The sequence below is a fragment of the Gymnoscopelus braueri genome, assembly GCF_963280865.1.
Source record: "Gymnoscopelus braueri genome assembly, chromosome: 16".
Taxonomy (NCBI): Eukaryota; Metazoa; Chordata; class Actinopteri; order Myctophiformes; family Myctophidae; genus Gymnoscopelus; species Gymnoscopelus braueri.
The window spans coordinates 44,819,629-44,846,321 of record NC_137616.1 but is presented as its reverse complement, the minus strand read 5'-3'; the positions used below and the strand labels follow the sequence as shown (position 1 = coordinate 44,846,321).

Below are 26,693 nucleotides of genomic sequence, written 5' to 3'. Positions count from 1 at the left end.
GAAAGAGACAATTGACAATTGTTTTCATCTTGAAACATCTTTATGGTTTATAAATCAGAGCAGCGCAATCTTTTCCAGTTTCAGGTTCAAGGAAGAGGAATGAGAACAATCCTTGTGTAAACGTTTCATAATAATTACATACTGTACAAGTACAACGATGAACGCCCAACTGGACAAAAAGTATTCCAGTTAGTACCAGTAATATATTGTTACAATACATTGGCAACATCATCCAAAAATCCATCCAAAGAGGATAACAGAACCTACTTGGCATTGGATATCAATCTCGATTTGTTGGCAAGGCAATCCACATATTAATACAGTAGCTTAGTTAGATTCCACCATTAGTGTCGCGTAGCCAGACAACTATTCCACAATCTCCGAATGCTATACAGCATTGGTTCTCAAACTTCTTCATGTCAAGGACCCCCAAATTGACACTTATTAGCCCACGGACACCCATTTGAAAATACATGCATATGCCAGGGACCCCCATAAGAGAAGTTTTTTACGGCTCCAGCAGTGATTCTAAACCATTTTAATGTCAAGGACCCCCAGTTTGACATGCATTAGGGCTATGGGCGGCGCCCCCATTGAATGGTATTTCTATCTCTGGTACCCCAATTTATATTGTAAAATCAATGTTAATTTAACTCTGAGAGTGTACAAATGGAACGAAATGGACCCGTTAGGGTCCATTTGGTTCCATTTGTACACTCTCAGAGTTACAGACACTTAAGGGTCCGTTTGGTTCTTAACTATCCATCATTTAACTGGGGTACTCCCTGGAACTCCCTCAAGGACACCTGGGGGTCCCCGGACCCCAACTTTGAGAACCAATGCTACACAGAGTCTGGAACTACACCTCCCGAAAGCCGAGAAAGGAAGCTGTCATTCGTTATGTCATTTCCGTTCACGAACACAAGACTTTAAAATACCTTTAAAACATATTTTTGGATTCCCATGTCTGCTAAGCAGCGAGCTATATATGCTTCGACTAAATTTGATTTACAGTAGGACAAATTCACGTGACTGTAAAGACCAAACGGAAGTGGGGAGGAGGCGTCGCATCCGCTTCACCTCCGGATCATTTTCAGAGCTTCCGTTGCTCCAGACAGTATGACGGAAACGTCATTTGAACATTGTGGCAGACAACAGTCTGGCTCGCGAGACTAGTTCCACAATAACCATGATTATTATTATTAGTTTTTTTTACAGTAACAGTGCAGAGTTGTTTCAATAAAATACGAAAGCAAAAGCATGATTTGACTAATAGACTCCCTTCAATGTGTCCCATAGTGCAGTGCCTCCCAACCTTTCTTTCCTTCTTACATCTGACATGCACACGATGACATGTTAGCCACCTAAGTCGCATGGCATAACACGTTATGTTATTAGTGTGTTAGTGTGCTTCACAATGATGTTAATGTACATTATGTAGGAGTTAGCTATGATTTTGTGCAACGTGTTAAACATTTTTGGGATCCCTCCATACAAACTGGGCCCTATCTTATCCTTAAAAAAAAAAAGTGTCATTGAGTGCTAGAATTAATTTATTATTTAAGTCAGCCATTGCCAGCGTTTTTTAGCCTTTTAACTAACCTTTCAAGAGCCGCAGAATATTTAGTTCGAGGACGATCGACACACCGAGTGTCGCAAAAGACGGAGGAGTGTCTCTGCTTCCATCGGGGGAAAAAAGGTTGTCCCCGCGACCCTCCGTTCTTTAGTTATTGGCTTTGAATAAAGCTTGTTCTCGCCAAAAACGCAGAAAAAAACAAGAAAGCAGATATCCTCTAACATTAGATCGGACAGGGCTGGGTACTCTGTCCGATCACTCTGGGCTTTGGAAAAAATTGATGTGTTAAATGTCAATGGCACTGAATGAGTTAAAATAGTGAAAATCAGCAATTTTCACTATTTTAAAATGTTTTTCAAAATACTAAAAAAATACCTAAGATTAGGCATAAGGGATAAGGTACCAGATAGGGCCCAAAGCCTCCATGCCCCCCACCCTGTGATCTTCCCCCAGGTTGGGAAACACTGCCATAGTGCACGCCCTTTTATTCACAGTGACAAAAGTACAGTATATAAAGACATAGAAAGGCTGGATGTCGTGCAGTTAATCGTACAAAAAGAAAAGGAAAAAAGTTAACTCTTGACAAGAGAAGGTTGAGAATAGGTTTGTACAGTACATTCACCATCGCTTTAGAACATGATATGATCAGTCAGGGGCAGATATAAAAGAAGAGGATTGTTCAATAGATTGCATGGATATTGTGTGTGTGTGTGTGTGTGTGTGTGCGTGTGCGTGTGTGTGTGTTTGTGTGTGTTATTGCACAGGTTTGGGTTGGTCCCCTACTCCACCTGCCAGTCGATACACTGCAAGGCTGACATCGTGAGCCAAGTCATCAGCGCTCTCCTAAAAAAAACACACATTAACACCACAAGGCAGAGTTAGGGTACAGTACAGTACAGTCACACATCTGCAATTTCCCATGTTGTTGCGGGGCACAAAAGTCCGATTCAAAGACCGGCCGAGCATCGATATACACTAGAGTATTAGATTGGCATCAATTGAAACGAGGCACCTTAACACATTCCATGCCAGAGTTTAATATCATAATGTACTCACCAGTGCCAGCGATTTATTGTTGTTTTTTAGTTTTTTTCACCTCGCCACAGACCTCGCTAAATACCTTAAGATCGCGCGTTAAACTGTTTGTAGACACACAGGGTAGCTGTGTGAGTGGCCCAGAGAAGACATTTTCAATCGGCGACATTCCATTTCGCAGTAGTCGCAGTTTCTACTAAACAGCGTTCAGCGCGGAGAAAAACAACACCGAGATAATGGCGGATTAGCGGAAGCTTTAGAGCGGCGGCGGATGGGAACGAAAATCTTCGATTGACATTCATTTCCGTTTCCGGTGTGCTACAATGAAATGTGTCACTGCGAGAGAGGCCTACAATGAAATGTGTCACTGTGAGGGAGGCCTACAATGAAATGTGTCACTGTGAGAGAGGCCTACAATGAAATGTGTCACTGTGAGAGAGGCCTACAATGAAATGTGTCACTGTGAGAGAGGCCTACAATGAAATGTGTCACTGTGAGAGAGGCCTACAATGAAATGTGTCACTGTGAGAGAGGCCTACAATGAAATGTGTCACTGTGAGAGAGGCCTACAATGAAATGTGTCACTGCGAGAGAGGCCTACAATGAAATGTGTCACTGTGAGGGAGGCCTACAATGAAATGTGTCACTGTGAGAGAGGCCTACAATGAAATGTGTCACTGTGAGAGAGGCCTACAATGAAATGTGTCACTGTGAGAGAGGCCTACAATGAAATGTGTCACTGCGAAAAAAAAAAGACCACTTCGCGTAGATCTACGCGACTGGCACGCTGCGCTGTTATTTAGGTTCGCGTAGAACTACGCGATTGGCACGCAATGTGTTAAAAGCGCCAACATGGATCAAGTCACAAAAAGAAGCCGAAGCTTGTTTCCATCGTGGTCCATAAAACGCTCAACGCCCAACCAAACAGACAAACCAACAGAGCAAACGAAAGAAACTAAAAACATGAACAGTTATAACGATCACAGCCTGCGTTGTGAGCTATTTTCACAATATTATATAAATGTAATGCCTCAACTCCTACAATTCAAAGTGTTTGTCAGGGTGGGGGGTCCCCAGTTCAAAGATGATTATTTGGGGGGGTCACAGCCTGAGAAATGAAGACAAAATGGTTATTAAAAATCACCCGTTTTTGGCTACCGCTCTTACCTGAGTCTCGGCCTCGGCGTACACTCGGACCACGTCCTCGGTGCCGGAGGGTCTTACAAAAGAGCGTGCCTGTCGGTAGTCCCCCACCAGGCCGTCGATGGCGTCCTGCAGGCCCGGGGGGCTCACCGCCCGTCTCTCTGCGTCGGCCGTGTCAATCAGCCGGCGGTCGGACACCTGTGCAAAACGCCGAGACGGAGAACAGAAAAGCTGCTGAGTTCTTGCAGAACTTTTTCATGTCAAGAACACTCAAATAGATATCTATGTGCTGTATTTGGCCCGCGGAACCCCCATCTGAAAATGTTTTGTGCCTGGGACCCCCAGAACAGAAGAACAAAAAAAAAAGTGTATTCAAAATCTTCCAAACATTCTTTTTTTTTTTTTTTTTTCAGACGTACAAGTGACGTGCTGTGAGCTTGTATAGTTGCTATTCTTTAAGAAGTAACATATAACATATGGATAAAGTGGTTAAAATGATAGTGCTATTAACTAATTACGCTGGGGACACCCTGGCCCCACTTTGAAGAACCACTGCTGACTGACTGCTCAAACTATTTGTGTGACTGTTGATAAAGTGAAGGCATTATTAGGGATGCAACAGTTAATCGATCTAATCCGATTTAATCGATAATAACAAATAATTCGAATTTAATTAAATAATTAATTTGGGGGAATTTTTTTAAATATTTTTTTCTCTGCACTGGTTCTCAATGTAAATCAACAGTAGATTTAGTCGACTAAGATCTTATGCTATTTAGTCAACTAAAACTAGACTAAAAGTTCAACATTTCAGATGACTCAAATATGACAACCTAAATAGAATTTTATTCAAAAGACTAAAACTAAATCAATCAAACACACACACACACACCTTGACTTTGAGCTGTCTGTTGGGCAGGTCGGTGTACATGGAGTCCCACTGTTGCACCGTCATGCCTTTGAGGGCGAGGATGGCTTCTATCAGCAGCATGTCTGAGATGGCATCGCCCACCGTCTGCAGAGAGTCACATACGGTACAATCATGTTACTTTAACCTTTAATTCAATCCGGGAACGCATCCGTGTCATTTTAGATTTCTTTGGGCTATTCAAAAATAGCAGATCTACAAGCATGAGCTTGTAGATCTGCTATTTTTGAAAAATCGTGAAGATTTGTGCAAATCTTTGAATACATACAGTATATTTTGTATATATATTTTGTTCCAGGGACCCCCCAGAAGCAAAGATCTGAGTTACAAATGTTCGCTTTAAAAAGAAATATATATATATATAAGATTTTTTTATAAGATATAAGATTTTTCAGATGAGACATGGGAGGACTGTATCAGTAATATCCCGGGCCGGGCCTGGCCGAATTCGTCACATATTTGTCGAAGCCCGACAAATGTGTGTGATATTCTGTTCAGTGTCCGTGATAATTGTCAGTCGCCATATACAGTATGGAGGTGGCGATGCTTCCTTTATATCTGTGATCTGTATCCTGAAACACTCGTTGTTGTTGACTTTCCCAAGTTTGTTTCCCATCTACTATTGTTTGTGTTGAAGAATGTCTTGTTAAAATGTGTACCTGGTTGATGAGGTTGACAGTGTTCTGGAGCAGTGCGGTGGCTCTCTTCCTCTCATCGTTGGAGTTGGGGTCTACAGCCAGCTGGTGGATCTTCTGTTCAGCCTCCTTACTGAACAACACCTGAACACAACACACATGCAATGACACTTCACTTATGTGGACCACTGCAGACGCAATATGAGATAAGTGAGCATAAAGAAGTAGTTCATCCAAAAAATGACGTATTTTCTATCAATTACACATGAAGCCTTGAATTCATGGAGATTTTTTAGTTTTTGTCACATTCCTAAGCCAATAATATCATTGGTCAATAGGAGACGGACACTCAGGAATGCGACAAAAACAAACAATGAAGAAGGCTTCATGGGGTGTGTAATTGATAGAAAAATTAGTCATTTTTGGGTGAACTACTCATTTAATATGGATTAACATACACCCTTGGGGCGGGTTGAACACCAGAAACTCGCATGTTTGCGTTATTTAGTTAGAGAAAATGATCAGACATCTAACTTTTGATTTCTCAGCTAGACAAGAGTGGAGTTTGGCTCTGCTGGAGTTGTCATCTGGGCTGACTGTGTATCATCAGTATGTAGCAGCTCTACAAGCTTTGAATTGATTTGATGTCATTTATTTGCACAACAGGAATTATATGGTATTCATATACACAGTATACAGCTTCTTTCCAAAGGAAAGAGGTGACAGAATATAGTAGTAGATCTGCTATTTTAAGGTTATTTTCAGCTATTTTGATGCCATCCCAAAATCCCAAAAGTTTGATGTCCTCACAAGTATACTAATATAACGGTGCGCACGTGTGTGTGTGTGTGTGTGTGTGTGTGTTGCTATTTTTAGGTTATTTTCAGCTATTTTGATGCCATCCTAAAAGTTTGATCATAAGTTAAACAAGTATAGTAATACAAATGTGTGTGCGTGCGTGCATTCCTGTGTGCTACTCACAGTTCCATGGCCGTTGGCCTCAAAGTACACACCGACGTCAAACTGCTGTGCCGCGTGGTGAAGGTGCTTCACTCCAGTCTTAGTGCATCTCACTGTTACCTGAGGTCAGGACACCAGGTACACAGTACAATCATTACTCTTAACCCTTTAAGACCCGGAACGCATCTCTGTCATTTTTAGATTTCTTTGGGCTATTCAAAAATAGCAGACCTACAAGCTCGTAGCGCTTGTAGTAGATCTGCTATTTTGTGCGTTTTGTGCGTTCACCTTCATAGTGTCCTCTAGGTAGCGTGTGGAGCTGCCGTTAGCGTACGCTGTCTGCACCACAGCTATGTTCAGCTCTAGACCAGCCTGTGTGTGGAACAACAAACAGTTCAAGTTAGACAGAGACAAAGAGAGAGAGAGAGAGAGAGAGAGAGAGAGACAGACAGACAGACAGACAGACAGACAGACAGACAGACAGACAGACAGACAGACAGACAGACAGACAGACAGACAGAGGGAGAAGGAGAGAGAGACAAAGAGAGAGGGAGACAGAGAGAAAGAAAGAGACACAGAGACATATGAAGAGACATAGAGACAGACAGACAGACGGCATAATCAAAGCACAATCAAATCTGACTGAAATCTTTCTATCAGGTAAAGTCCTAAAAAATTTGAAAATTCGTGGCAAAATCTTGGATTATATATTTTTTTAAAGTGAACAGTTGTAAAATATTTAGTTCCAGGAACCCCCAGAAGCAAAGATTAGATTTACAAATGTCCGGCAAAAAAAAAGAAAATATTTGCACAACTTTTCATGATTTTTCTAAAATAGCAGATCTACAAGCTCATAGCGCGGCACTCTGTGCCACGCTATGAGCTTGCATATCTGCTATTTTTGAATAGCCCAACGAAATCTAGAAAATGACGTTCCCGGTCTTAAAGTCAATCAATGGCCAAAAAAATGTCACAGAGCACCTGTGTGAGCAGCTCTTTGAGGAAGGTGCTGATGAGAGTTGCGATCTTGTCTCCGTCCAGCAGGTGGAACCGTCCTTCGGGGTCGCTGTAGTAATACACGATGCGGTCGGCGTCTCCGTCGAACGAACAGCAGCGCTCCCCCACACGCACCTGAATACCTGCACACGCACACACACACACTTAAAGTGACTTATAACTACACTACAACACCAGTGTTGATTTTGACAGCAAATTTTGATTAAGTTTTAGTCATAGTCTTTTGAATAAAATTCCAATTAGTTTTAGTCATATTTCAGTCATTAGTTTTTGTCTAGTTTTAGTCGACTAAATATCATCAATATCATCTACTTTTGATTTAGTCGACTATAATGGCCGTGATGGCGTCGTAATGGCTGATTTTACACTTGGTTGCATGCTGAAAATAGCCGATCTACAAGCTCACAACGCGTCGCGCTGCGACGCGTTGTGAGCTTGTAGATCTGCTATTTTCAGAGCACAACACCCGAGCGCAACCAAACATAAAATGACTTGTCTTTTAGTTCTACTGGATCTCTTCTCCACTAGATCCCTCACTAACATTTTAGTCTAGTTTTTATTTGCTGACGAAATTGTCAATATTTAGTCATCATATTTTAGTTTTTATTTAGTTTTCTTCAGTGAAAAAAGGTATTTTTCGTCATAGTTTTAGTCGACGAAATCAACACTGTACAACACATTACAACAGTGATTAGAATGCGTTATAAAATTATTCTCATAAAACCATGAGAATTATAGTACACTATAATCCTGGCCAAAAGTAAAAGCCTGTGTGTGACTTTAGGGAGTATTATGAACCGTTATGTCATTACAAAATGCTTTATAACGTGTTATGATTATCGTTACAAAGCATTATGAGTACTTATGATTGTTTATAACTGCAATGATACAGTGTTATAAGCAGAGTATAATGCATTTATCCTTGAACTTATTATAAGTCATTATACAGTGCTTTATAATGTGACCAAGATCAATCTCCCCCACTGTTTCAGTACACTGTTGATCTACCGTCTCCACCTAGTGGCCAAACATTAGACTCACGAGCAAGTCTCATCCCTCAACAGACTGGTTTGATTGATTGATTATAGTCAATAATTGAACCAGCACGTTTAGGCGAAAAGGATAACACAAAAAAAGGCCTGGGGACTTGTTTCCATTGTGGTCCTATGTATTCAAGTCATCAACAGAGCATAGAATATGAGCACAATAATGCATCCTCTCATCTCAATGGGAGAACTTACAGGACATTAATATTTATGTCCACGTTTTCTGACAGATGCCTTTTCAGGCCATTTTTAAAAGAATCCAGTGCTCTGCGAGTGCCGCACTATGAGCTTGTAGATCTGCTATTTTTTGAAAAATCGTGAAAATGTGTGCAAATCTTTGAATATAACATTTTTAAAGCGAACAGTTGTATTTTGTTCCAGGGACCCCCCAGAAGCAAAGATTTGAGTTACAAATGTTTGCTTCAGAAAATATATATTCAAAGCAGATCCGCGCTATGAGCTTGTAGATCTGCTATTTTTGAATAGCCAAAGAAATCTAAAATGACAGAGTTTCCAGGATTGAATGGGTTAAAAAAAAATTAACTGCATTTCACAACCGATGCAAAGACTTGAGGGCGCGGTCGATACCAGGGTGGTGGCGGTATCAGGATTGGTTTTCAAAACAGTTGGACGTATAGGTGTCGTGTTCCAGTTCCTGTTTTGTCTGCTCATTTCTTTCTTCCCAATTTCACTACTGCAACAAAACACTCAAAAATCACTCTTTTAATCATACTTTAAGTATGATTAACCCTTTAAGACCGGGAACGCATCAGTGTAACCACTTTAACCATGATCTTATAAGTTGGCTATTCAAAAATTGCAGATCTACAAGCTCATGAGCTTGTGGATCTGCTATTTTTTTTTAAATCGTGAAAAGTTGCGAATTTCTTTTACTCAAATTTTTGCTTCTGGGGGGTCCCTGGAACAACATATTTTGAGATGGGGGTCCACGGCCAAATACATATCATTTTGGGTGGTCCTTGTCCTTGACATGATAAAGTTTGATTATAGCAACATAGGTTTTTTTTCAAAAAACTGTTATGATTTAGAAGACATTTGTAGAATCCCCCCAGAAGCAAATATTAGAGTTAAAAATGTTCGCTTTAAAACATATATATATATTGAAAAATGTGCACACATTTTCATGATTTTAAAAAAAAAAGCAGATCTACAAGCTCGTAGCGCGGCACTCTGTGCCGCACTATGAGCTTGTAGATCTGTTATTTTTTAATTGCCCAAAGCATAAGATAATGGTTAGTGGTTCAAATCTAAAATGACAGACACTTTCCCGGTCTTAAAGGGTTAATATTAACACTTATTTCTTACAACTAAAAACTAAACAAAGAAAATCTCTTACAACAACGAATCCTACACATGGCAACGCGAGACTAGTGAAAAATGAGCTGACAGCTCAAAGGTTATTAGATCATTCATAACTGTGTCGTATTATCAACTCCAAAGTCGATAATAATACGACAAAGTTATCAAAGTTTAGGGTGCATAGTTCACTTTCTACTTATGCTAATCATCCTCCTCATTCAGATCAGGGACATAGACACACCCTTAAGTAATAGATATCGTCTCTGTCGGATGGAAAACTGTTTATTTTCAGGATTAAAATTAAAAAAATAGCAAAAGTAGCAGATCTACAAGCTCAAAACGGGTCGCTTAGCGCCGCGTTTTTTCAAGCTTGTAGATCTGCTACTTTTGATGCTTTTCGAGCGACACTGTAGTGTGATCAAGTAGGGGCGTTCATTTAGAGGTTAGAGGTTTCTGCCCGACAGCAACAATAATATTTAACCCTTTAAGGCCGGGAAGGAAACGCATGTGTGTCATTTTAAGGTTTCTTTGGCTATTCAAAAATAGCAGATCTACAAGCTCATAGCGCGGCACCGAGTGCCGCGCTATGAGCTTGTAGATCTGCTATTTTTTTGAAAAATCGTGTCCCTGGAACAAAATATTTTTAGATGGGAGGGGCTCCGCGGACAAATACATATTATTTTGGGGGTCCTTGACACAAAAAGTTTGAAAACCATTGATAATAATAATGAGCAACATAAGTAAAAAAATATATAAAAAAAACTTTAGGGGAATTTTTTTTTTAGGATTTACAAGACATTTGTAAAATTTTGAGTTTTTTTTTTTGAGTGAATTTGTAAAAACTTTCGCTTTAAAAAAGTATATATATATATTCAACCTAAAGATTTGCACACATTTTCACAATAAAAAAAAAATAGCAGATCTACAAGCTCGTAGCGCGGCACTCGGTGCCGCGCTACGAGCTTGTATATCTGCTATTTTTATATAGCCAAATAAATCTTAAAATGACACAGATGCGTTCCCGCCCGGTCTTAAAGGGTTAATGACATCAATGACACAAGCCTTGTAACAGGATCGGTAAAAGTTGTAAGACGTTCTAAAAAGCTGTGTCTTGGTCAGGCAAATTGGTGCACAGATCATAACGCTACTTGTGAGGCTGTGAGCCATGTGGACCCACGAGTACGATTCCGACACCGGGCCCCGGTGTCGCATGAACCCTACCTAGCGACCCCTATTCTGTGGGTTGCAATGCATCGTGAGCTTGTAGACCTGCTGTTTTTGCCCTAAGAGATTTGATACTGAGGGTAAAAAAAAAAAAGGAGCAGACCTGGTATAGAGCCCTGGGGGACACCGGACAACCAAGTGCTGTATATAGGGTTTAAGTGGTTAAAATAATTTGAATGGGTCGTTGGCCCCAGTTTACTTTTTTGAATTATTGTGCCATCAGGACACTCCCCTGAACAAGGTCATCCAACTGTTAGTTCCAAAATCTAGGATAAAAACTATGGGTGACCCGAGCCTTCACAGCTGCAGCCACCACTCTATAGAATCACCTTCCAAAAACAAAGTGATATAAAAAGATAAAAACTCACTTGTTTCATAAGCGTTTTGTTTAGTAATGTGTTTTTAACATCCCGATTTGAGACCTGAAGCCGATTCTACAAATGTCTTCTAAATCCCAACAGTTTTCTGAAAAACCTATGTTTCTATATCAGTGGTGCTCAAACTTTTTCTTGTCAAGGACCCCCAAAATTATATGTATTTGGACGCCGACCCCCATCTCAAAATATTTTGTTCCAGGGACCCCCAGAAGCAAAGATTTGAGTTACAAATGTTCGCTTTAAAAGAATATATATTCAAAGATTTGCACACATTTTCACGATTTAAAAAAAATAGCAGATCTACAAGCTCGTAGCGCGGCACTCGGTGCCGCGCTATGAGCTTGTATATCTGCTATTTTTGAATAGCCAAAGTGTAAAATAATGCTTTTTAGCTCAAATAGAAAAATGACACAGTTGCGTCCCCGGTCTTAATGGGTCAATGTAATGTATATAATGCTTTCAAAAGTAGTTTATATATAATTCCACCTCATGGTACCTCTGTGTCCTCGGTGCCCTGTCTCTCTACTCTCTCCTAGACACGTCCATATGAGGGCATGTTTGTCCAGACAGACCCCCACAGGCAACACAAAACAACATCATTAAATAGATTTATAGATAGATTTATCATAACAAACAGTGGGATTTCAGGTGAAACATCTGCACAATTTCCATTCAAATAAAGGGTGGACTTTTATTAATCCTGCAAACGGAACTTCGGTTTCGGCTTGACCCTGCCGGTGGCAGCTCAGATGGTCATGAGGAGTGCTCGGAGAGGACCTGTTAGGGGTTAAGTGTCTTTGGTCAGGGACACTTCGACACATAGTGCTGGTCAGACCGGTGGCAAACCAGTGACCTTCTCCCAACACCGAGTACCCGTCTTGGGTGTGGGTTGAGCTCAGTTGTTGTGCCTTGACGTGGTCGAGCTTTCATTGGCTTCTGGTTGCTATAATAGTACTTTTACTCAAGAATTCCGGACCTTTACTTGTAACTAGGGGTGGGACGATATGGGTACCTCACGATACGATATATATCACGATATTAGGCCCACGATAACAATATATATCACGATATTCGACGATGTTCGATATATTGCGATATCACGATATTTGATATATATTGCAAGAAATTTCACCAACGATATATCACGATATCTGAAAATATCGATATATTGCGATATCACGATATATTGCATGAAGATTCACCAACGATATATCACGATAGTCCTTGTATTCAATTCATAAACACATAAAATAGCACCAAACAGTTCAAAATCATCATTACACAAATACATAGTAGGAAAAACAACGTATCACAAACTTAAAAAAAAAAAACTTGTTTTTATTTTATATCGATATTTTTCGGCAGCATATCGATTATTTATCGCGGGAGAAAGTATCGCGATATATCGATATATCGATATATCGTCCCACCCCTACTTGTAACAGTATTTTTACATTGCCGTATTGATAATTGTACTCGAGTAAAACATTTGAGTACTTCTTCCACCACTGACTGTATAAACTGTAAAGGGTAATACCTGTGGAGGGTCGTTGTTGCACCTTGACGTAGTCGGCGCCACACTGGTGGTTGAGCTGGCCCGCGCTGCCGTCGTTGAACAGGGAGATCTGGAGCTCTTTGTGCAGGTGGGCCTCCATCTCGCGCACCTTCAGCGCCCCGATGCCGTTGGCCCCGTCCACCGACAGCCGCTTCTGGTCGTCTGTGCGGTTCGGCGCCTGACGGGAGAGGAAGGGGATATACATATATATACATATACTGTCTCTCCGTATTTTTTCTTTTTTTTTGTCATTCTATGTCACACAAAGTAGCAAAAATAGCAGATCTACAAGCTGAAAACGCGTTTTGAGCTTGTAGATCTGCTATTTTTTTATTGGAATCCAGATTTTTTCTTTGCTATTTTTGAATTAGAATCCCGAAAAGTAACATTTATATTTAATTTCAAATGCATTCAGTTATTCTTATGTTAACTTTATGAACTTAAATACAAATACATTGGACATAAAAAAGACAATAGAATTCTAATACTAGTCATTAAGCTACTAGACTGAGGTAATTAAAGCGGGTCATGTGTGCATGTTTGGAATCATAACAGCTGAAATCAATAACACATCAGTATTCCGATATTAACCTGCGGGCCGCATTAAGTGAAGGTTGGGGCCGCATGTGGCCCCCGGGCCGCCAGTTGCCCATGTATGTCATAGGCAAAACACAAAAACAGGTTTTTAACCTTTATTTATACAGGCAAAAATCCCATTGAGATCAGAAATCTCTTTTGCGAGGGAGCCCTGTTAGGGACAAGCAGCAGGACCAGTTGAAAACATACACAACATAAAACATAACTGACAATCGCATATAAACAAAAAAAAAATCACACCCAGTGTGAAGTGGGCGGTGTGGTCGTCACAGTGGTCATCATAGTGAAGGAAGCTCACTTCCCAAAAAAAATGATTTTTGGAAGTGCATAATCCTATTTATAGGTTATTAATGTCATCATGTGTCTCGCTAGCCAATCACAGTGCTGAATACAGTCAGCCAATAGAGTCAGCCAATCACAGTACAGCTAGGGGTGTACTAATGGGCCAATCACAGTGCAGGAAACTAACACTAATGAGGTGTCCCAACCCCACTTATAGGGGCGGCTACACCGCCCAAAAACAAGGGAACCAGGAGACCTGGTACTGCCAGACCCCTAGTGGTTGAAATCTGAATGGCCGGCCTTCGCATGACGTGTGTGCAGAGGAAAAGAGGGACAGACAGGAAAAGAGGGACGGACAGACCGACCGACCGACCGACAAAGCCTCATGTAGGCCGACCCCTTGGGTCTGGCAACAAAAAGAAACCTCCACACTATAGTGATCATGACGTCATATTAGGAGAGCGGCATCTGATTGGCCAACCCAAACAGCAAGCCTCATGGATTGGCCAAGCTTTGCACCACATTTGTGCCGCTGTAACAATATAAGTGACAGAGCGCACCAATAGCTGTGTATTCTTGTACAGAGCAGTCCCGAAGACAATATTCTTATATCCACTGTTTTGCTGTTGAAATGTTACGATGGGAAATGTTACGATGGACACTACACCTGAAAGGAGCTCCAAAGAATGATTACCACGCTGCTGTAGCAGTGAGCGAGCAGAAGCTGTACGCCTTTTCTGGGTACAGCAAGAAGGACAATGTCCAGATTGATGTCCATGTCTTCAACACAGTGTCTTTACGCTGGAGGAAGTTGAACCCAGCGACACCTGGAAGAGGAGAACGTCACCTTGAGGTTCCCTCCAATCGCTGGGGCCACACAGCTGTGCTGGTAGAAGATACAGTCTACATATGGGGAGGATACTGGGGAGAGGAGTTCTACAACGTGCTTTATACATTTGATGTCAACGCCAACAAATGGTTGAAACCCAGGGTTTCTGGGACCGTTCCAGAGGAGAGGTCCTACCACTCAGCCTGTGTGTTGGAGAAGGTCATGTTTATCTATGGAGGATTCAACCAGCTGACTGGATGGACTAATGACATGTACAAGTTGGACACCAGCACAATGGTCTGGTCTTTAATTAACACCAGAGGAACTCCACCACCTGGTTCACCAGGTCACTCTGCCACCATCATCGGGACCAAGATGTTTGTATTCGGGGGCTGGGGGGGGTACCAGTGTGTCTACCACAACACCATCAGAGTGTTTGACACAGAGACCAACAGCTGGCTGAACACACCTTCTGCACAGCTTCTTCCAGAAGGACGCTGCTGTCATTCAGCCTTTACCTACAATGGAGAGCTGTACATATTTGGTGGCTACAACGATAACCAGACCCTCAATGGTCTGTGGAAATACAATCCAGAGACCTTCTCCTGGAAGAAGGTTGAGCCCACGGGGAAAGGACCGTGTCAGAAGTGGTGTATGTACAGTTGCATGGTGGGAGATCGTATCATCTTCTTCGGAGGATATAAGTTTGGAATATTCAAAATCAGTCACAACGATGACCTGTTCATCTTAGACTTAAGTCCTAGTCTGAAGACGTTATGTAAGCTAGCAGTTATTCAGTACAATCTGAAGCAGTCTGAACTCCCACACCACATCAGGTGGGAACTGGCAGCCATGACAACCAACAGACGACAATGGTGGCGAACAATTCACGGATAATGGAACAGGAGAAAGATGTTGTGTTTCATTTTTTTGCTTGTTTGATTTAGTGTTTTGTATTTGTTTGATTTATTTTTTCAGTCATTCATTCATTCATGGTCTATATCTGGCTGTTTTTGTTTGTTTGTTTGTTGGAGGCTATTATGTCAGAGGTTAACGGTAGTAACCTCTTATAAATAATAAATAATAAATAGGTCTATGTGTACAGGTAGGCAGGTGGGTAGGTCTGGTGGTTATACTGTATATACATGCATGCACGCATGTATGTTTGCCAGACCCAAGGGGTCGGGCTTACATGAGGCTTTGTACCTGTTTCGTCCATACATGGGCATGGTCACCTTGTCCTCGGGCCCCAGCCAAAAAAAAAGTCTGTCACTTTGTCCTCCGGCCCCAGCCAAAAAAAATTCTGTCCCCCAAAAAAGTCTGTCCATACATGGCCATAGAAGGGACACACGTCGTGCGAAGCCCGGCCATTCAGATTTCAACCACTAGGGCATGGTCACTTTGTCCCCCGGCCCCAGCCAAAAAAGTCTGTCCCCCTTTCGTCCCCTTTCGTCACGAACTGTTCACGACATCATTATTATGTCACAAGTATGTAATTAAGTGTATAAAGTGGTTTGTAGGTGTGTTACATACTTCATTCTGGGTCTGGCAGAACCAGGTCTCCTGGTCTTGTTTTATTAGCGGTGTAGCCGCTCCTATAAGTGGGTTTGGGAATTCGTCTTTCCCTGTACTGTGATTGGCTGACTCTATTCACACCCTTTTCGCCGTACCGTGATTGGCTGACTCTATTCAGACCCTTTGCTTTGATTGGCTAGCGAGACGCATGAGGAAATAATAACCTATAAATAGCACCACGCACTTCAAAAAAATCATTTTTTTTAAGTGAGCTTCCATCACTGTGATGACCACTGTTGTTGCTAAATAACACCGCTCACTTCACACTGGGTGTGATTTTTTGATTATTTGATTTGTAGAAGTGATTCTACAAATAGGCGAGGCAGCCGACCTGGTGTTTTTGTAATATAAGTATAAATATAGCAGATCTACAAGCTCACAATGCGTCTCATCAGCTATTATAATAACTAGAGGTTCGGGCCGCTTCGTGGCCCTCACATCTAGGCCCGATCAGCTACATCACAGCTACGTTGCACCGGTGATCCAACTGATATGGCCATATATGGAGATGCGCAGCCAGGGCTCTGACCAACAGTCTGTGGCAAGTTTGGAGGCAAGTGAAGCGATCGTACATACTTTTACCCCGGACGAACTTTTGGAGGTCATTTCAATTATAGTAGTAGGATAGTTGTCTGGCTACGCGACACTAGATGAGGATATATTAGAAATAAGGGAACCAGGAGACCTGGTAATGCCAGACCCCTAGTGGTTGAAATCTGAATGGCCGGACTTCGCATGACGTGTGTGCAGAGGAAAAGAGAGACAGGACAGGAAAAGAGAGACAGACCGACCGACCGACAAAGCCTCATGTAGGCCGACCCCTTGGGTCTGGCAAAAACTACTTAAAAACCAGAAGTCAGGGGCACGGTGGTGCAGTCGGTAGGCAGCGCTGTCGCCTCACAGCTAGAAGGTCCTGGGTTCGATCCCCGCCGGGGACGCTGTGCGCGTGTTCTCTCCTCCACGTCATCAGTGCCCGTACCCTCGGTGGGGGTGGCGAAAGGTCCTTTCTGTGTGGAGTTTGCATGTTCTCCCCGTGTCCCCTAGGGTAGGTACCCTCACAAAAAACATTCAGTAATCCTGGTCACTATACTGCCTCCGCCGGGGCGCCTGATGGAGGGGGAAAGGAACTGGTTGGAATAACGTGTTCCTTCCACGTGCTACGTCCTACCCGGGAAACTCCCCCCTGTCAGGTGATAAGAAGCTCCTCATGCATTGAAGGAAGCATGAGCTCAGTTCGGGGCTCTCCTCCGGCTGTCAGAGGGAGAGTAGCGCCCAGGATTACATGCTTAGGCAGTTGGCACTGGGTGAAAAAAATGGGTTACAAACTTGTGGGATAAAAATACCAAAAGGTAGGGAAGAAAATGCATTGTCCAATGGTGTCTGCCATCAGGTCGGACAGTACACTTTTAAAAGCGTGATCAAGTCCTTAAGCTTCAGATCAGTCTGCAAGTGCGACGAAGAGAAAGATTGAAAGCTAAAAAAGGGGAGGCCAGACAGGCCAAGTACAAACAAAAGAAACAAGGACAGCGTAGGCAAGAGGTCACATGGTCGTATATATCGTGCTTTGAACCCACATGACATGTTTCCATTCAACATTTAGCCAAATTCTATACTTCATCTACTGTTAAAAACAACAGCCAAAAAATTTTACATTTGGGCGTATGAGTGGAGCTAGGGTAATGTGTGTCAAGTCAAATAAATACAGTTTCTCTCTTTAAAAAAAGGAAAGTTTGTTACTTCTCTCTCTCTCTGTTTAGCTCCGCTGTCACCGTCAACTCAGCGCATGATTGGCACGGCATGGGTAATGAAGTCTACAAGCTCACAACGCCTCGCTGTGAGCTTGTAGATCGGCTATTTTTGCCAATGAGGTTTGGTGTAGAGGGAAAAAAAAGAGCAGCCTAAGTATTGACAGTTCAAGTGGTTGAATGTTTGAAAATGCACATTAATCCAACATACACTGATGATAGTGCTGTCAACGTCTATGAAGCTGTCTAAGAAATCTATGAAAATGTTTAATCTGCAACACAATTGTATACAATACGTAGTGGGGGGTCCCTGCTTCATCTCTCTCTCAGCTAAGGGGTCCTTGGCCTGAAAACATTGAAGACCCCTGGCCTGGTCTAGTGCATTAGAAAGTGGATGAAAACCCTTGTTCTCGGGGCCAATACCGACAATAAAGCCACTCCGACTGGCTTACTTACTTACTTACTATCAGATCAGTTGTCCATGATGTATAACTTCAAATCCGGGCACGGTTTCAGCCCGATCCATACCATGTTACAGGTCTGTAACTAGTCGGAGAGTGTACAGTACGTACAAATGGAACCAAATGGACCCGTAAGGACTCTTTTGGTACCATTTTGTGCACGCTCTGGGTTAACGCTTGAGCATTTCCAGTGTAGATTGGGACACATTGTATTCGATGAGGGGGGGGTCCGTGGTCTAGTGCAAATCAAACCGGGAAGGTCGTTCAAATGGGAAAAAAAGGGTTGAGCGCCAACTGCCATTAGCGAACAGTGTTGCCAGATTCTGTGAGAGAAACAAGCAACCAGGTCTAGGAAAACCAGTCCAAAAGAAGCGACTATGGGCCAACATGAGCACTTTAACATATACATCAGCCATTTGAAAATAGCAGATCAACAAGCTCACAACGCGTCGCGACGCGTTGTGAGCTTGTAGATCGGCTATTTTTCAAATAAAATATTACGGGGCGAAATTATAATAAGCAGATCTGGCAACCCCCCCTGCCTGCCGAATCCTCCCTAAGCTCCGCAGCAGGTACGCCTGTGCTTGTGGATGGTCAGCGTGCAGTAGGGACAGGTGTGCGTCACGTCGGAGAGGTCGTCCATCAGACAGGGGATCAGGGAGCAGCTGACGGGGACCCACGGCGCCTCCAGGAAGCACGGCGCCCAGCACGGCGCGAAGACGCACAGGACGCAGAAGAGCGCGTTCAGGAGGCCGGCGTGGTACTCCAGGCTGGTGACGATCTCGCGCTCGCACCGCGGGCACACCGTCCCCACCGCCTTGGACCGGAAGCTCACCTGTCCGTGCGGGGGGAAGGCGTTGACGTGCGGCGGCGGCGGCGGCGGCGGCGGCGTGGGTCCCGCCTCGACCCCACCCGGGACGTGGTGGTGGGGGAAGAGGGCCAGGGAGGCCTCGTAGGAGGGCGGCGGACCCTCCGGAGGACGGGCCGAGCCCACGGGAGCCGCTGCTGCTTCAGAGGCGACCGGTCGATCGTCGTCGGTCTTCGGATCGTCGAGTGGAGGAGGCGCGCTGGGATCTCCGGGGTAAGGAGGAGGGGGGTCGCCGGGCATGCTGGCCGGGTTGAGAAGTCCTATTAGGCAGGGGAGGGGAGCTCTCGATACGGTTCCCTGTCTCTGCTGTCGTTACTGGACCCTTCTCCGTTGGTCAAACCGAGAAGTACGGCAATCGTCGAGTTGCCTCGGCTTTCCTAAAAAACCTACGATTCCTTTTCTTTTTATGGCTCTTTTACTTCTATGGTTCACTTGCTTTGGATCTCCGTTGTTGTTGTATGTATGAAATGTATGCCGAATGTACGGAAAAGCCTAATATAGGCTCAGGTCTGACGTCACATGCCAGGCTAGTATTAGCCCTTTCACGCATAACGGTCACTACAGTGGACAGCTATTAAAATGTCATTTTCTATTATAAGAATAGGTTTTGATGTCAGAGTTGCATACTAGCCTATACAGGGGACGCTAGAGCATCACCTCAATACTGCCATCCAGTGGCCAGGTGTTGTAACTGCAACATAATTTTTTCAACATCCAAGATGGCTGACAGAAATGTAAACAAGCCCAACAGCTCAGGAATATCTATCCATTCCTTCTAAAGTAGGAGACCCCTGCAGGTAAAAAAAATATTATTACATCAAGTAACATCTAATAAGCACTATAGTTGTGAAAAATTCCAAGTATTGATTTTATATTGGGAGGAAATTATGATTGATCATCTGTCCACTAAATTGGACTGCATGCTGGCTCTATTTCAACTACAATTCATACTTTTGCTGCCACAGTTTCCTCTTGAAAATGCTTCATCTGCAGTTACCTTTCTGGATATAAATCAATGTATTCATGTTATTAGAAAGTAACCTGCATTGTTTGTATCAACATTAATATTTTGTGCATATTTTAGACCTAGGCCTACAGGATAGTGGAGTAACTATTATATGACTAAAGTGAGGATGATGATAGTGGCCAGTGGTGATCAATGGCTGCCAGAAAAAGAAGGATAAGCAAATATGATTAGCAGTGACAGTGAAGCTGTATGATGATGATGATAATAATAATAATAATAATACAGGTAATAATAATAATAATAATAATAATGATAACCTATTTGAACCTACAAGGGAAATTCAGTTTTGACCCAAGTGGTCAGACTTCAGCAAAAACCTAACTGTGTGATGGGTGATGGTTGATTGAAGTAGTCTCACCTGGCCTGAGTCAAACTAATTGGACTCACAGTGCCCAACTCTGAGTCCAATTAGTCCAATTAGTTTGACTCAGGCCAGGTCAGCCATCCCCCATCCCACAAAAACAAAAACAATCCCCATGGAGCTATTTGAATTTATTACAGTTGTAATAAAAACTGTTGCAGTAGGTTATCAGCAGTCATTACTGTTGGAACACATAACATGTTGCCTATCCAATCATTTTGGCATATAATCCTTTTTGCTAAAATGCACAGAGAAAGAAATAGTTGTGTGTGTGTGTGTGTGTGTGTGTGTGTGTGTGTGTGTGTGTGTGTGTGTGTGTGTGTGTGTGTGTGTGTGTGTGTGTGTGTGTGTGTGTGTGTGTGTTGCATCATCAGGCTATTATTGTGGGTAGCCTACTTGTGTTGTTGTGGAGTGGAGCTCTTGCTATAACAAATTATAGGCATATAGTAGTGTCATTACTGTAACCTGGTATCTGGAATGTGATGCTGTTGCTGCAGGGTGAACTATATAGGTAGCTTATAGTATAATAGATTTCTTAGCCCCCCACCCAAAATCACCACCAACCGCCACCATTATTTTGATGAACATCAGCCCCTGGAAACCACTGGCCCCAGCATACAGACACAAAACAATGCAAACAGATGCCATGATGTTGCATGCACAGGAACATCCAAGTACATCTGCATAAAATGCTTGCAGGCTTTGTGCCCTAAGTGCTTAGTCAATTTAGTTTGACTCAGGCCAGGTGCGACTACTTCAATCTAGCCTGCACTAGTCTGGCCATGCCAGGCTAACTTCAATCAGCCATCACCCATCACACAGTTTGGTTTTCACTAGACAGTAAGCACTCATGTTGGTGTTCAATTTAGAGTTATTCTGGTTTTCACTTGACAGTAGAAACACTATTATTTATGTGTTTTGTGTTTGTTGAGCCGAGGAGTCAAGAGAAAGTTAATAAATAGTATTAGAATATGTTAGAAATGTGAAAAATTTAGTTTTACAGCATTACAAATATATTTGATTTGATATTATTAGATTTTTATAATTTTATTCATTGGTTGTATTTGATCCTTATTCTTTTCAGTTAAAAACACAAATGCATGCTGTCCTCCTGAGTGGACAGGTCAATAACTCCTTAAAAAAATGTTTTAAAAAAAATTAAGTGCAGTTGTTATATTTATGTCTAAAGACACATAAAAACACTTAGTAACATTTTTTTTTCTCAGGTTATCATAATTCATGCGTGAAAGGGCTAACTACTACTAACGTATTTCTTTACGTTCATTCGGGAACGATGCAAGTTGGGAATGCATGCCCCCCCAGTGTGGTCCCCACCACTATACCACCGACCTACTAAATGTGGAGTTATGGGGATCCCCTGATGTCATCACAAACTGTTGATGACGTGCATGGTCATAAATGGGAGAGAGACACACCCGCAGACACACAGATCACTTTGTGCATTGAAAGAATGGATTTCTATTGTGCTGCCCCGCTACCACTTGTATAATGGCGCAGCGGTGACGCAAAGCTCGGGCCAATCCACTAAGCCGATGGGTCGGGCTGGCCAATCAGTGAAGCCAGCCGATGCCTACAACCCCCCTACACACATACAGAGAGATCCAGTGGGTCCTCCACAGACCGGCAGACAGACAGACGGATACAGATACAAGGACGGAGAAGAGTCTAGGATGTGTGGGGATTTCGTCCAGGTCGTTTTAGGGAAGTAAGTAAGCCTTGCCGAGCGAATGAGGCCCATAGGGAATACAGAGCCCCCACAGACAACTTCTCCTCGGTTCTGCATGAGTGCACGCAGATAACCTATTTTTGATTCAAAGCGCTAATTATCGTCGCAAAGCATCTGTTTTGCATTGGCTGTTAGGAGGTGTTATTTGCATGCGATGTTCTTACATTCCTGGTGAGCTGAATAAAGGCCTTGGACAGTTTACTGTAGTATCCCTCCACCGTGGCCTCGCCGTAGTCCCCCTGTGTGTTCTGACAGCGCACCATGTAGTGCAGCTGTGGCGTGGTCACCAGACCATAGTCTGGAGGAGAGGAGAGGAGAGGAGAGGAGAGGAGAGGAGAGGAGAGGAGAGGAGAGGAGAGGACGACAGAACATTAAAACAATTATATTAATGATACTGAAATGGATGTATTTAAGGTGGTGTAAGTGATATTTCTTTGTTAAAATAAGTGTCAAATAGCTCTACACTCATAGTAATCATTGCTAAAGCCAATCAGGAGAGAGATAAGTTAAATCGGAAGTGATGAAACAAAACCAAAAAATAAAGTTTCAAGTCCATTGTGACCAAATTGGAACTGGAACACTATAAAGCTGAAGCTCATAAATGATCTTTGTGGGGATCTCTCTCCTGTTTGTATGGAATTGGTATCCCGACCTGAAAATGTATTTTTCTGTTTACTAAAAAGCTGGAGAGACGTTGAGAACCCTGTTACTGAACTGAGCTTTAACTTTTTAACAAAAAAAAAAAAAAAGTTTTCCCCCTAAAAAAGAATCAACAAAAATTTAACTTACCTTACCTTTAACCATACAATCCATTACACACACAGGGATACAGTATACTGTAGTAGTGTCACTAGGTTACCTTTGCTCTGACCACTGAGGGCAGACACTCCATCCAACACAGCCTGGGACAGAATCACACTGCTGCTCCTAGAGTGACAAGAACAAACAGGACGGGTGACATTGTGGCTTAGTCCTGTTTTCTGATTGATTGATTGATGGAATACTTTATTAGTCAGAAATGTAAAACAGCACGAGGTACAATTAAGGATAACACAAAAAAGTCCCGGGGGACTTGTTTCACATTGTGGTCCTATGTATTCAATTCATCAACATAGCATAAAATAATCAACACAATAATATATGCTATCAACAAATACAAAACACTATAATATAGTATGTTGTATTTGTTGATAACATGTAGTATTGTGTTATGTACAAAGGAGAAAAAGGAAAGACGGCAGCAGTGAATGACACCTCCTTTCTATGGGAAGTTGCATTTAACTCCCCTTGTGACCTCCTGATGGATGTTTTTTCAGGCCAATTTTGAAAGAAACCAGTGATTCACATATTTTAATGTATGGTGTCAGCAGGTCATTCCACATTATGGTGGCAGAGTAGTAGAATGAAAATGAAAACTCTGATGTGTCTCAAAGAATATGATTATTGGCAGAATCGCGGAAAGTTTAGAATATTTGGCGGTCCTGTTTTCATTTTTCACAAGATCGGTGGTTGTTGCAATGACCTGCACTACAATACTTCACCATATGTTGTGCTACAGTATGACAAAATAAACCCACAAAATGTAACAATGTGTGCGTTCCGTAGTGCAATTCCAATGGTGAAAGCTGTGTTGTTTCACCCGGTGAAGGAATGGCGGATTCGGGCCACGCCCCGAAATACCGGGATGTGTGTCTCAAAGAATACTTAATGTTGACCGGAGTACCACAGGGCTCTATACTAAGTTCACTCCTATTTTTCCCCTCTACACAAAATGTTTTTGCTTAAAAAAAAAGATCTAAAAGCTCAGAACACGGCATGTTGCATCGTGTCGTGAGCTCGTAGATCTGCTATTATCGCCAGATATTTGTCTCAGAAGAGGGACGCTAGAGTTCATGTGGTTAGGAAGCACTGTCCCGACTCCCGAAGTATGAAGTCAAAAGGCCCTGATCAACGTGTAGTGATATACCTGGTGTCTCTGCCCACCAAGACGCTGGCTTCCTGTAGTGACATACCTGGTGTCTCTGCCCACAAAGACGCTGGCTTCCTGTAGTGACATACCTGGTGTCTCTGCCCACAAAGACGCTGGCTTCCTGCGACATGTCGATGTCCTCTTTGTCCACGACGTCCACGAGAGCGGCGAGCAGGTGGTCCTGCTCGGCGTTGGCCATCTGGGTGGCGTAGCCCTCCCACGCCACCGTCACCATCTCTCCCATGGGGTCGATCAGCTTCACGCCGTTGTCCTCCTGAAGGAAGAACAATGGTGGAATGATAGGGGAATATCGTCGTTATGAAGCACGTGCACAGAGAGTAGATGTGTGTACAGTAAACGTGAAAGAACGGAATGTAAAGTTAAGTTAAAAAGAAGTGAGGTTTGACCAGATGCAACTTGGACTTGACACCGGCTCGTCAGTCGTGGAAAAAGTACTCTAATGTTTTACTTAAGTAAAAGTATCAAGACCTTCCCTCCGCCTACTCCACTATCATGCCACTCCGCATGTTTCTCTTAATGTATTTTTTTTGTCGCATCGCGACACATTGTGAGCTTGTAGATCTGCTATTTCCACTATTTTTTTAAATGTTGCGACATGGAAACGATTATGACGATTATGTAAAATAATTGCGATTATCCTCCTATCGTCCTATAATTTGACAAACCTCTGTAGTGGTGTAGTGCGTGGTGTAGTGCGTGGTGTAGTGGTGAGGCCAGAATTGGTTCTGCCCGGTTCTCCTCACTGGCTGGAGCAATTGATCTGACACACAGCCATTGACCATTACCATGTGCACCTAACAGCGAAGCCCGTTTTCCGATTACACAAAATCTCAGCTGTTTATTAGCGTTTTCGTAATTCTCTGGATCTCGGGTTGCCAGATCATGTGCGCATATCCCCCCACGGGTATGGTCTAGTCTCAAATAATTGTGACAGGCCTGTTGTACATCAGCACTGCAATGCAAAATGAATCAGGAGGAACTTTGCAGTAAAAACACAAAGACATTGGTGGGTGGGGGATGTTTTTTTGTCACCTCTGGGTTGTGCGACGCAGTGACCATGACTCCGATGGTGGCGCGCGTCTTCTTGGACCTCAGAGCGGCCAGCAGGCCCATTCTGAACATGACGTGGTCCAGCCGTCCGGCGTGGGTCCTGAAGCCCGCCGTGCCGTACTGCAGAACCAAGCCTGCCGGCTTTGGATGCAGCGTGGACTTCAGGGACACTTCCTCAAACTGGGCCATTGTTACTGAAACATACCAAAACATACCAAAACAACATGAAAAACCTGATCGGTAAATGGCAGTGGTGTAAAAGTAACTAAGTACTTTACTTAAGTACAATTTTGAGGTTTATTTTTTTTACTTTACTGGAGTATTTCCAATTGTCTATACTTTTACTTCTACTCCACTACATCTCAGGGGTAAATATTGTACTTTTACTCCACTGCAATTACATGAAAACTTTAGTTACTAGTTACTTTGCAGATGTAAATTATTACACTATAAAACATACATTAACCACTTTAGGCCTATTTTGTACCTAGGCTCTTTGAAAATAGCAGATCTACAAGCTCACAACACGTCGCGACGCGTTGTGAGCTTGTAGATCTGCTATTTTCAAATATTTTAGTGCTTTTACTCAAGTAAATTTTTAATTCCGGACTTTTACTTGTAACAGAGTACTTCAGCACTTCAGTTAGTCACATGACAAAAGCAGAAAGCAAACCAAAATGCTTTAAATTCTAATGGAATAAAGCATGTTGTTGTTACAGCCATGGAGACAGAGGACAAGGTTTAGAAGAACACATACACATACACAACACAGCACAAGAACACATACACAACACAACACAAGAACACATACACAACACAACACAAGAACACATACACAACACAACACAAGAACACATACACAACACAACACAAGAACACATACACAACACAACACAAGAACACATACACAACACAGCACAAGAACACATACACAACACAGCACAAGAACACATACATACACACAACACAGCACAAGAACATATACACAACACAACACAACACAACACACATCAGCACAAGTCAACAACACAACACAAATTAAACATCTTTCAACGAGAGCTTTGCTTTAAATACATAAACATAGTGTTAGTGTTTATTATTATTGTTGTTATTGTGTCTGAATGATAAACATAAACGTACTGTTATAGTGAATGAATGTCTAGTTAAACATATAAACATGTTAGTGTATATTATTAATATTATCATGTCTTACTGTAGTAGTGAATGAATGTTTAGTTAAACATATAAACATGGTGTTAGTGTATATTATTAATATTATCATGTCTTACTGTAGTAGTGAATGAATGTTTAGTTCCTGCTTCTCTCTGCTCTCATCTTCTGTGCG

The 26,693-nt window shown here is 42.5% G+C and overlaps 1 protein-coding gene across 2 annotated transcripts; it reads right to left on the bottom strand.

Moving 5' to 3' along the window:
• Window positions 1-17: 17 nt before the first annotated feature.
• Window positions 18-26,693, bottom strand: pgm3 (phosphoglucomutase 3). Of its 2 annotated transcripts, none has more exons than XM_080453786.1 (13): window positions 26,638-26,693; window positions 25,331-25,542; window positions 24,367-24,551; window positions 23,168-23,235; window positions 22,473-22,606; window positions 12,799-12,994; window positions 7,259-7,416; window positions 6,566-6,649; window positions 6,299-6,397; window positions 5,342-5,461; window positions 4,647-4,769; window positions 3,779-3,952; window positions 18-2,419 (listed from the first exon to the last, which is right to left on the bottom strand). In XM_080453786.1, exons 2-13 carry the CDS (start codon window positions 25,535-25,537, stop codon window positions 2,330-2,332), a joined length of 1,638 nt encoding a protein of 545 aa, XP_080309912.1. In that variant the 5' UTR covers window positions 25,538-25,542; window positions 26,638-26,693; the 3' UTR covers window positions 18-2,329. The 2 variants fall into 2 exon arrangements, with proteins under 2 accessions (XP_080309912.1, XP_080309913.1); XM_080453787.1 differs by lacking the exon at window positions 26,638-26,693 and adding an exon at window positions 26,562-26,576.